General features: G+C 39.1%; 1 protein-coding gene across 3 annotated transcripts in view; it reads right to left on the bottom strand.

Moving 5' to 3' along the window:
- Astn1 (astrotactin 1) overlaps positions 1 to 13,231 on the bottom strand; it is a 330,303-nt gene that overhangs the window by 106,180 nt on the left and 210,892 nt on the right. For all 3 annotated transcript variants that reach the window (XM_055624474.1, XM_055624472.1, XM_055624473.1), the window contains exon 9: positions 5,804 to 5,878. In XM_055624474.1, coding sequence (XP_055480449.1) covers positions 5,804 to 5,878 — 75 coding nt within the window. The remainder of the gene's footprint in view (positions 1 to 5,803; positions 5,879 to 13,231) is intronic.

Raw genomic sequence — 13,231 nt, forward strand, 5'->3', positions numbered from 1 at the left:
CACACACACACACACACACACACACACACACACACACACACACACACTTCATCTGGTAATATGACAATAACAGGCTGACCAGAAGTGCCCTGAGTCTGGGACTTAACGATAAATGTGGGTTGAATTATATAACCTTTGGGCATTTGTATGATTTAATTTATATTTCACAAAGGACATTCTTGAGGTGGCCACTTATACTAGGCAGCTTGGACAAGAGCAAGGCTAATATGTACCATTTCAGAAGAACCACAAATTTGAATGGCATCAGGATTAATGTGGCTCACTGGACATTGACCTTTGTTTTCCATTTTAGTTTTATAATTATAATTTTACTTGGATAATGTAACAGGCTCTTGGGAATAGTTGGAAGCTCTAGTTGGAAGCTCTGGTACATTTTATTTTTATGGAAGAGTGAGGTTCCTGCCCAACCATCTCACATGGTTCCTAAGAACAAAACACTTATAACTTGCCCCAACTGAAACTATTTGACAAATTCATGTGCATGCAAAGTTGAAGACTCCAAAAGTGTCACTATGATCACATTTTTAGCTTCTTCTGGACCCAGCCATGCTTCATATTTTCATTTCCCCATATCATATGATTGTAGTTCCTACTATTCTTCTATACTTTTAATCACGTTGTTCTTGCTTCTATTATTATTTCTTTCTGGATTTTATTTTCTTTTTTCTTCACCTAAACTGACTCATTTAGACACTCCGGAAGCTCAGGCTGAGAAAGAGACCCTTCTATTTCTCCTTTACATAATCTCTGCTGCAGTTCATGTGTTGAATTGCACCTGTCATTTTTATGTTTTTATTGTCACTAAGCAGAATGTGCATACTTGGGTAGCAGAGGACAGTCAACACAATTTCTAGACTAAGGGTGTCATTCAGGAAATAATTATTAACTAATCAACAAACAATTTTATTTCTTTCATTGTCAATGGTGTCCGAGTGGCATACCCTCAATGTTTAAATTTAAATAACATATTGGTAAAGCTAACTCTTCATGGTAAACAGGATATGAGCTAACTATTGAGTTTGGATGGAGCTAATGACATTACTTTCCATGAGCAGAAGATGAACTTCTCTGTAGGGAAAGCCAAGTTAGATGTGGAATGAAACTAAAATTTACTGAGACCTCTCAAAAAAAGGCAGGCACTTGGCAGAGCTACTCATTTATCCTTATGATAGCCCTCTCAAGTGAGTACTTTGGCACAATTTTACAAACACATCATACAATACGATAAGGAGGTCAGTGACCTCCCAAAGGTCAATTCTTTGCAGAAAGGAAAGATGGTGTTGGTCAGGTGTGGATCCCAGTAGCTTGCCAGCCCATGCTGATTAAATTTTAAAACTATTTTTCATCTGTGGAATCTAACAACTCCAAAAACCAAATATAGTCTAAGCTGTTAAAAAAAAAAAAAGCTGTGTCCTAAAATCTCATATGTCCCTCATTCATGCAAATCTGGCAAGGATGACTTAAAACACCACCCAGAGGAAGCTGAATGAGCATCTGGAATGCTCTCCCACATTGGGCCTCTCTGTAGACAGCTGGTGATGACCACTGCTGTTGAGAACTCAACTTTATGCTGCGTAGAAACCCAGATAGCTTTATGCTATTGAAACCCAGATAGAAACGTCTGTCCAGAGGGACAGTGATGGATAAAATAATATGTGGTCTCTCCAGCTTGATGCAAAAGAGAATGTGGGAAAACATCGTAGCTCTTAAACCAGGTGTCTTTACACTTCCCCTGTCCAAGTTTTTCTAGGACATGGTATTATTCTTAGGGACACTGGGACACATTTGGAGGGAAGACATAGAGACAAAAAAATGCCCTGGACTAGTCCTTGACATGAGAGAGAGAGAGAGAGAGAGAGAGAGAGAGAGAGAGAGAGAGAGTCCAATGGAATGAATGAATGAATCATTACAATAAGACACCATGAGAATGTCTTTGCTGTGAAAACTTAGCTGGCTGAATTAGGGCTCTCTTCCATCCAGTTTGGAATTCATGGTTTTCAAAGTTGAGTTTACCATCCATATTTTTTCTTAGTTTAATTTCAAGAGCTTGGGAGATACCTAAAATGACCGCCTACATATACCTGCCAAAGGCCTACTATATGTTCAAAATCATATCAAATCTGTAAAGCTCTCTATGGAACCCTTCCTTTCCTTAAGAAGACAACCATCTCATCCTGAATCAAGTAGCCAAGTTAAAAATAAAACTGAGATAAATTAATTGACAATTAACTACTATAGTCATTCATTATGAATCAGTACACTGAAGATTTATAGCAATGTTTATCATTGGTTGTAAATGAAATTTACCATGATGTGTTTAGAAAGGATTCATTCCCTGGGCACAACTCCCAACAACTTTTGAATAAATTGATTTGTGCTGGGTGCATTGGTCCTTATAAAGGCTGCATTATCACAGAGCGCCAAGGATAAGAGATCACCCCTTGGATGAGTCTGAAAACTTGAAGACAGAAAACCTTTTTTTTATCAAGCCTATCAAGGTCATAACTTCAGCATCTGAAATCATGCTTTGGAATGATACTCAAGAGATTACAGATCTGGAGACCTAATCTGGACCTTGGAAATGTTCAATGTTTATATTAGGAGGAAAAGATGCAATCTTGCTGAGTGACAGAGTATGAGAAAACATTGGATAGAGTAGATTGGATATGGTAGAAGGTAGATTTGACCATTCCATAGGAGAAGAGCAACTTGTTTAATAGTTGAATGTCAACATTCAGTGGTGTAAAGATTTGAATGCCAGAATTTAAACTCTGTTTCACAGGTTAAAGAAATATGCATTGACTTGGAATTGATCAGAATAAAGTCATGGATTAGTACAACAGCAAATAAATAGCCGATTTTCATCACTGACCAGATCAAACTTTTTCCAGAATTTCCATTGGTAAATAATTGACTTCAGTGACAGAACAGTTTTAAATTAAAAGTGCACAAAATATGTGAAACACAACTTATTGTATTCATTTGAGAAAAGAGGTATTGTCATGCTAGGGACCAAAATTGTTAATAACGTATTGATCACTCCATTGGCTCTTGAAGCTGTGAAGTCATGGATTAAACCAAACACCTGCTCTCCTCTATGGCTCATGACTGCCACATCCACTTGTAAGCCAACAAGCTTGGAAAAAACTCTTGTAGAGATGAAACATATTTTTATATGAAATTTCTGCTCTAATAGAAATTTGACCAAAAACCTTTGTTTTTCAGTATTAACTTAAAATTTGAAGAAAATGGAGAATTTACCTATGTTAATCAATGAAACTTCTGATTTCCCATCATCTTGTTTCAGTTACCTTCAATTGTCCTGAAAGTTGAGCAACAGAAGCTAAGCAAGAAGGAGGACCCTGGGTAAGATGATCAATCCTCATTCAGAAAAGCAAATGGGATAGACCTCGGAAGATAAAGAAAACAGAGAACAGGACAGGAGCCTACCACAGAAGGCCTCTCGAAAGACTCTACAAAACAGGGTATTAAAGTAGATGCTGAGACTCATAGCCAAACTTTGGGCAGAGTGCAGGGAATCCTATGAAAGAAGGAGGTGATAGAAAGACCTGGAAGAAACAGAAGCTCCACAAGGTGAGCAACAGAAACAAAAAAATCTGGGCACAGGGATCTTTTCTGAGACTGATACTCCAACCAAGGACCATGCATGGAGATAACCTAGAACCCCAGCACAGACGTAGCCCATGGGTTTCCTAGTAAGGGGAACAGGGACTGTCTCTGACATGAACTGAGTGGCTAACTCTTTCATCACCTTCCCCTGAGGGAGGAGGCAGCCTTACCAGGCCACAGAGGAAGACAGTGCAGCTTGTCCTGATGAGAACTGATAGGCTAGGGTCAGATGGAAGGATGGGGAGTACCTCCCCTATCAGTGGACTGTGGAAGGGGCATGAGAGGGAAAGAGGGAGGGAGTGTGGGATTGGGAGTGGATGAGGGAGGGGATTACAGCTGGGATATAAAGTGAATAAATTGTAATAAATAAAAAAAAATTAAAAAGAAAATGAGAAAGTCATCCAAATTAAAAAAAAAATCATTGTTGGAAAATTTAAGATTGAGTAGTACTGTTGATTTTTCATAGAGCATAATATTCAAAAACAGCCTGAAGCCAGTGCCATTAACTTGACCTAACCATCCCTAGAAGAGACACAAAGGAGACTGAAAGGCAAGGAGAAGACATTTGAGAAAGTGGTTCTGTAAATGTGAACTGTGGCTGTTTCTATCCTAAATCATGTGGGAGAATGGCACAAGTTGCATAAGCTTGTTGGGTCAAGGAGACAAATGCAGGGGCAAATCAACACAAAAAGTAGGTGACTGACAGAGAAGGGGTTGGAGAAGGTAGCCTTAGGTGAACCTCAGCCAATTGCTTTACTGCCGTAACAGAAACCTGCTGCTCACCATATCTCCAGTAATGGCATGCCATCATTGAGTTCATTCTTTGACAGTATCCACCTGTGAGGGTATATTCAATTTCTCTAGAAATAGGTTTGCTCAAATATATCAGGGCACGGGGACCCTCTATGAGACTGTTTCTCCAACCAAGGACCATGTATGGATATAACCTAGAACCCCTACTCAGATGTAGCCCATGGTAGGTCAGTATCCAATTGGGTTTCTCTAGTAAGGGGAACAGGAACTATTTCTGACATGAACTTAAGGATTGGCTCCTTTACCCCTCTTCCTACTCCCCCTCCGAGGGAGGATCAGCCTTGCTAGGCCACAGAGGAGGACATGGCAGCCAGTCCTGAAGATACCTGATAAGCTAGGGTCAGATGGAAAGGAGGGAGGTCCTCCCCTATCAGTGGACTTGGAAAGGGGCAGGGAGGAGATGAGGGAGGGAGGGTGGAATTGGGAGGGAATGAGAGAGGGGACTATGGCTGGGATACAAAGTAAATAATCTGTGATTAATATAAAAATACATAAATAAAAGAAGTAGGTTTACTCAAGGAAGAAGACAAAAGTTCATACTGCCAGGTCAAGTGCAATCTCTGACTCTAAGATGGCACCTGGTAAATGTATGTAAAAGAAAGGACAATCTGACTACAGGAATGAACAGTAAGATATTAGATTGGAAATAAGCTTATGTTCCAGAAAAGGCCTGGTGTGAATTAAATTTTATGAAAATTCAATAGTTCATGGCTGGCACCCAAATTCTGCCTTTGCTTGTGGGCCTTTCTAATATGTGCTATTTATTACCAGATATTCAGGTAGAAATTGGGAGGGACTGGAATCATCAAATTTGATCAGGAGGGTAATAGATAAAAGAAAATAATAATGAGGTAGAGTTGAGAATAGAGTGAAGCAGGGGCGGGATAGATTAATTTTGAACAACTTAAGACTCTATGAGGAAGGTGCAAATTAGATGTAAAGTGGAGAGGCAGAAACTGACATTAATTGCCCGTTCTGTGCCAGATTTTGTGCTGGGGACTTTCCCGGTATTATCTCACATACCCTTCATGATAATCCAGCCAGGCATGTAATACAGCCCCATTTAACAAACGGGGAAGCTGGGGATCTGAGAGTTTAAGCACATTCCTGAGGCTTGCTGAGCTGACAAGGAATGACATCAGACCGGACCCAAACAGAATTTGTCTGACTTCCCAGTCCTCTGTGATACCACTTGGGCATGATTTGGGTCAAGTACTTTCGTTCTAACTAGGCAAAACAAATCCAAATGTTTCCTGTGTTTAACACTAGGAATGCTCAGTGGGAGGTGGGGTACTGGGTTTATAGACATACACAGGCACATCCCCAGATGTGAACTTACCTGAATATTTTGTCAGAAGGCTGTTCTCCCAAAACCAGGTCAAAGCCTCGCTGGAAGATTGTGTAAGGCCAAGGCCTAGAAGGAGAAACATCGTTCAATTAAAAGTCCACTCAACAAACACTCTCTTCCTGTCAGATGTTCTTAGAAGCATGCTAGCTTCTAAGAACCTGAAGATGAAGAGCACCTGTCCCCTGCCCTCAAGTAGCTTGTGTGTGACCTTGTGTACAACTTTGAACTCAGGAAAGGGGCCAAGAACAAGGTTAGTATAAAAACCACTAAACTACCAAGAAAGTAGAAATTGATTGACACGACATTGCTGGTATACAGAGTGAGATGGGACCCAGCCATAATTTACAATCTTTCTGTTGTATATTCACACACACACACACACACACACACACACACACACACACACACACACAAAACTATGTTTTCCCTACTTAAGAAAGATAGGGGAGGGACATAATAGCTTTAAAAAGTCAAATTATTTGAAACTAGGCATTTCTGGGTTCAAAGCCTGGTTTGACTCAAAACCAATTATTTGAGTAAAGGAGATAGTTTGCCTTTTTGACTTCGCCTCATTTGATTTAAAAAAAAAAAAAGGAGGGGGTTAATAACAACAACTTTACAGACCCTTATGAAGATTAAGCAAAATTTTAGGTCAAGGGCCATGGGTCAGTCGTCAGTGTTTCTTTTCCCTACTCAGAAAGATGTGAGGGTTTTTAATGTTTGAAATATTCCAGATGTATGGAAACATTTTAATGCCACTTATACAAACAGAGGCAATTATTTCTTTTCAAGTCATTATCAACACTGCCCGCCTAGCAAACATCTGGGTATTGGCAAGCATTCTAGAAAATAGAAAAATCTCTCTCTTTAAACAATGTGTATTTTTTCACTAGCTCAGCCGTGGAAACTCCCAATGAGTTATCCATTCAAAGAGTCTTAGAAAGCCTAGCGCTTGGGGTGAGCACCGAGCTATGAGTGTACGCTGGGTGACTCGGTCTTTCAATTATGGTGCATAATTACGGAATAGTCTCATAATTAATCCAATTATTGAGCATTTATTTTGGCTATCCCTTTGTTTTCTGAGGGCTACGAAAAGTCAAAGAATATGTTATAATTATTATTTGGAACTAAGTCCAATATAGGCATTAACTCTATGGTTGCCAGTACAAGGCTTACCACCTAGGAGAAAGAATTAAGGGAAATGTAAAGGATTGTTCCTGAATGACACAACAGCACTGGCGGACAGTAGAGCCCAAGAGTGTTCTGCATAACACAAAATGTCCTCGTGTCCTGCAAGCTTTTGAATATCATATGGCCATTTGCTTAAATGTTTTTTTTTAAAAAAAACATGTTTATATAAATTTCATCCCAAATGGTAACTCCATTTACATATAAACACAAAGGAGGTTGTACAGCATTAATACAAGAGCCATCTCAAGTGTGTAGCTATTATGCAGATTGAGAAATTATATATAGTATAGTCATTAATTCACAACCACAACATACACTGGTTTACATTTATTTTGTTTCGATATTTTTGAGACAGGGTCTAATGCAGCCCAGGCTGCATTAGAGGCCAAGGCCGGCCTCAAACTCCCTTCATAGTTGAGGGTGGCTTCAACATTTTGGTCCTCTTGCCTCTGCCTCTGAATTGTTAGGATTACTGTAGTGTACCATCACACCAGATGCAGTATAGCACCTCTTCATTAGTTGCCTTTGCTCTTATTCTATTCACATATTCATCATGCCTTACATTAGGTAAATTGTATTACACTCAAATGTCTGCAGTGGCACATTTTTGTGCTGTAATAGAGTATTTCCATGTTAAATACAGTTATTATACCGCTATAAATTACCTTGCTATTTCTCATTTAATTACTACTAGAGCATCCTATTTACTCGTAGAAATTCTGCACGCACAGCTTGCATTATCCATGAAATGAAGAAAAATGCGAGGGATTTTAAATGGTTGCTATAAGATGGGGTGTTGTGCTAAATCAAATTGAGAATTACCAACTTAACCGAACTAGTTAAACTGTTAGAGCCCGTGGAGAGCCTATGCTTTGCAGGAAGAGGAAGCGGGGGCCATGAGAACTATAAAAGGGAAGACACAGAATAAATGTACTCATTTTTATGCTTACTATTTATAAATGCTTTCTTCCTAGAATTCAATTTAGAAATATCCAAGACCTGAAAAGTATCCAGACACTGTGACATGAATAGCCTCAACATCAAAGAAGCAGTTCCCCCCGCCAGATGTTATCCTTGTTTGTTCTGTTCATCACGCATGGGTGCAGAACTATCTTTACATCCATTCCTGTTGGGCTGAATGGTAAATGATGTCTCCTGAGCACCACAAACTATGAACCAATTCAATAAAAGAGGACCCAGGCGATCCTAAACACAAGAACAATTAAAAATAGAGAAGAGAGACTTGATCCAACTTTCCCTTTGAGGATAGTATCATATTCACTTATCATTGTTTAATAGTTTAAAATAATGCACATTTTGCCTTCAAGTCGCCTCTAGGTTCAAAATGGGTACAATGAGGAATCAGAGTGGTTCTGATTGATGTGGTTCCTGGGTTGTTTGAAAATGTATTTTGAGGAGACAAATGGTAGGACTGTCTTGGTTACAATGTGAATACGAATTTCATAGGATCACACACACACACACACACACACACACACACTCACAGGTCTGTTTTCAAGGCACAGTTAATGAATCAGTCAGCTTGGAAACACTTAAGCACACACCTGCATGTTTCTTTAGGGAAAGCAGAAGAGGCCTCCTGCTCTTGATTCACTCAAAAGCAAAAGCAACTCATATACGGAGGGCTCAGATATGCAGTATAGACTTCACCTCTCCCCGAGTGTCCACATTCACAGGAAGAGTGGTTGGAACATAGGTACTGAAGTGAGTCTACTTGATTTGAATTCCAGGACACCAACAATCCCTATAAATAACCCTGGGCAAGTTCTCTAACCATTCTGTATCCTTATGTCTTTATCTGTGAAATGAGGCCAATGGCAGTGGCTGTGGCTGCCTGGCAAGGTAGTTTATGCAAAAAACCAGCTCATATAATTATACGGTCAGAATGGTGCCTAGCATTTAATGAGTGTCATAGAATCCATTATTAAATATGTTAAGTTTACTAATTACCTGGATCAAACAAAAATCTTTATTAGAAAGAGTGATTTCTCCATTTCTTTAGAACAGTGGTTCTGAATCTGTGGGTCATGAGCCCACTGGGGGTCACATATCAGATATTCTGCGTATTGTGTATTTACATTATGATTCATAACAACAGCAAAATTACAGTTACGAAGTAGCAAAGAAATAATTTTATGGCTGGAGGTCACCACAGCATGAGGAACTGTATTATGGGGTCGCAGCATTAGGAAGGTTGAGAACTGCTTCTATAGAGGAAGGTTTGTCTTGCCCAAGGGACAGTGCAATGCCAACACAGGCTGTATTATAAATACATTTGAGTTTTCAGGATAGGAGACAATTGTGACTATGGGAAAGCCAAGAGCCCCACCCAGGTAGCTAACTATTCAGTATTGACACTCATCACCAAGAGACACAGAAGAGAACATCGTAAAATCGCTAGAGAATTCAGGAAATTGCAGTTTACAGTAGCAAAGGAATGAAAAGAAACATTTATTTTTCTCCCCATTAGTCAGGGATGATCTGCCAAAGATGGGGATTCTAACCTGATAAATTTACCAACTCTTTCCAGAGGCCTATTGTGTGTTAGCTGTGGTACTAAGCAACAGGGGTTGGAATAAGAAGATTCTTGCCTTCCAAGGGATCTGCAGTCTTTCTGAAGAAACACGTATTCATTTAGATAAACAGAAGAGAGTGTTAGCAGGGAAGAGGGTTGAAGTTACAGGAAGCACGCTCTGTCCATACTGGCTGGTAGTACATCAGCCATCCAGAGACAAAAAGACTGTGCCTTTGGCAAAGCCTGAAATGATGGTGAGGAGTTTGGCTTACAGCTCTGGGGAGGGGGAGCAGGGACTACACCGTGATTCAGGAATAGCAAAAAGTAATGAGGAAGTAATATAAACACACACATCTTCTCCAAGCATTGACAATGTCTTAGCTTTCAGTTCCTGTTCACAACTCTCTTTTTCCCCAGTCCTGAGGATTTTACCCCCAGTCCTAAGGATGTGCTGGGCCACAAGTGAGTTTGGCTGTGGACATGACTGGATGTTTGGCCTTATTTCTGGTTACTTTGACATTTCCTTCATTGTGTGACTTGGATATAACTGAGTAAAAAGAAACCAGGTTCAGCCAGCCTGCTATGAGAATTCCCTTTCTGTAGGCTCTCTCTTTGCACAAAGGGACTACTTATATTCCATATGTGGGTCCTTTATATGCTCAAGTGCTGACTCCAATTTCCTATAAGCAGAGATCAAAGTCTTTGCCCAGAATGTCAGGTGATGGACCCATTGTGGAGGGCACCACAAGATGGTGGATGAATGTGTGTCTTTATCCTAAGTAGTAAGGATATAAATGGTTAATGCTGCCCAAAGCTTATGTGACACAATATTCCCTCAGGGTCTTTGAAGATACTTTTCCACCTATAATCCTACCTGCCACAATTTATATTACTCTTAATTCATACCATTAGGTGTTATTAATAGTGCTTGAACTAGTAAGTGGTATATTTTTCACTGGCTTCATTGTATGTTGTAAATAACTAATATTATACTGCAGAGTTTAATAAAAAGAAAAACTTACTAAAACTCAAGCCATCCCTGGCTCTTTTCTTCACAGAACATACAAAAATAATAAATATATTATGTATTTAGCTAGCATATCTCCCTCACCATCTATAAAGGTCATGATAACTGCTATGTCCTTAGTAGTCACTGTATCGTACAACAGGTGCTCAGTAAACCTCACTAAATCACAAGTGACTGAGGGTTGGACAGATCTGGGTATGGTCCTGGGTGAGATAGTCATTGACCTTCATGACCTCAGTAAGTCACTTGATTTTCACAACCTAGTATAACCATCTATGAAATGTGCAGATGTCAATCAATGGGCAATTTCAGAGCCCATTAGAGACTAGTAGTCATGGATTTATGGTGTCAGTCAGCAAGGTAGCCAAATGCAATGGTTGTTGAATTTATTGAATGTTAGAATATTTTGGTGGATAAAGTAGAATATATGGGCAAAATCTTTCTTAATGTATTAGCACGGACTCCAGTTGTTTAGGACACATTAATACTTTATTCCCAAGGAAAGCATCTTAAGTATAACATATTGAATAAACTTAACAATACTATTTGCTATCCACTGTGGTTCATGTTCCTATTTGATGAATAGAGAATACATTTCTAATGTCATATATACAAAAATTAGGAAGATGATGGTATATTTTATAAACTTGTAACATGTAAATCTCATGGGATGTGAAATTAAATGTTCATGAGATTGTATCCATTGTTCAATATCTAATCATGGGTAACACATTAATTATGTAAAATAACATGGCTATCCATAACTACCAAAAGAGTAAAGAGTGGGCTCAGGATCTAGACAAACAGTTTCACACAGGCTTCGTGAATGGTTAGCTCTGGATTTTGGAAACTTCATACTTTCCATCACCAGGTCATTCTACTCATTTCTGCACCTCGCTACAGTCATGCCACTGCCCCAAAACTCTCCTCTCCCCTCCACTCTTCACAGTCTGGATGTTTGTCTTTGCCAAGGTTTTTTTTTTTTATCAGTTTCAGTTATTTCAGTATTCAATAAAGTGATCCTTTCAGTGTTTGCGCTGGATAGTTTTATGTCAGCTTGACACAAGCTAGAGTCATCAGAGAGAAGAGAGCTTCATTTGAGAAAAATCCCTTCATAATATTGGGCTCCATAATACACAGGCAAGTCTGTAGAAGTTTTTCTTAATTAGTGGTTAATGGGTGAGAAGCGTTAGTCAAATAAAGCCTCTCCTCCCCAAGCTGCTTTTGGTCATGGTGCTTCATCACAGCAATAGAAACCTTAAATAGGACAATGTTCAAGACACATCTCTAGTGGTCTTGTCTCTTGCCTTCATTCCCACCATTACATCCTCATTTGCCAATATCTAAAACCCACAACTGATTTTAAGCTCAAGAATCCCAGTATCCAACCATCTTCATTCACCTTGCCTCATTCCTGACGTCCAGCAATATCCTACTACTCTGAGATAGAAAGTCCATACACCCATCATTTGGCTGATAGTCACCCAACACATATACTTACTTTTCATAAATTAAGATTAAATTCTGTCATTCATTACTGCAATAATTCCCTTTCATGTTGTCCCTAATCCCCATTCTTCCACATACTTTTCTGCAACACTTAAACATTGGTTAAACACAGTGGCCATGTGGCTCCCTTTTGGTGTCACACAAGGGAAGTAGTTGGCAACCATATTGCTAGCCTCATTGTGAATCCCGAGCTACTGAGCTACTAACTTCCCATTGATGCTCTAAATACTTCCCCTTGATCAAGTTACATTTATTTTGTCCATTTACTCTCCTTGTTTTTAGACCACTAATTAACACCTTTTTCTCCTAGAACTTCTGACAACTACCCCTTCATCCTTCAGCTAATTCTTCAGTTTTCGCTTTACACAACTGAGATAAAAAATGTCAAGTAGATGCAAAGCTCCTCTGTACTATTTGCTATCCGCTATGGCTCACTTTTCTATTTGATGAATAGAGAATGCATTTCTAATATCGTATATAAAAAATAAATTATCCACCCATTGCCTGTTCTTTGACTATGGCTTGGCCTCCTGATGATAATGAGGCATGGGAAGTTTATGTTCCTGTCTCCAAGGCTCACCCTCGGCATCCTGCAGGAAATGGACTGTAAGGCAGAAGCTTTACATGAAACTTATACTCCAAATGCCTTTTAGATCTTATGATCTCAAGCAAAGAAAAAAAAAAAAAAAAGCGGAACACCACAGAGCTCCATGCTCTTCATATGTAGCCTTGATATTGTTGAATGAAGTATGCATGAATAAATTTTAGATCATTAAGAATCTTGGGTTTAATTTTAAGTCAACTTTTTGCAGTAGTTTTCATTCTATATTTTATGTGTGAACATGAATATGCTTTACATAAATTATTTTATTTAAAGATAGAGCAATGAAAAACTGCCACATCCCTGCCTGTGTGTGGCTCAGTTGTCTCCTCTATCATAGCACCTATGTCATCAACTGCACCCAATGAAATGATTTTTTTTCAAAGATATGTACCTAGCTTCCTAGAGCTCTAGGATAAATTTTAACTAGTATCATTCATATATTAATATTAATGATGGCACTAATTACTAAAATGAAAATTTTAACCTTTGTGTTATGTGTCATGTTTGTGTGTGTGTGTGTGTGTGTGTGTGTGTGTGTGTGTGTGTGTGTGT

The sequence above is a fragment of the Psammomys obesus genome, unplaced genomic scaffold (assembly GCF_907164565.1).
Source record: "Psammomys obesus unplaced genomic scaffold, mPsaObe1.curated_primary_1811, whole genome shotgun sequence".
Taxonomy (NCBI): domain Eukaryota; kingdom Metazoa; phylum Chordata; class Mammalia; order Rodentia; family Muridae; genus Psammomys; species Psammomys obesus.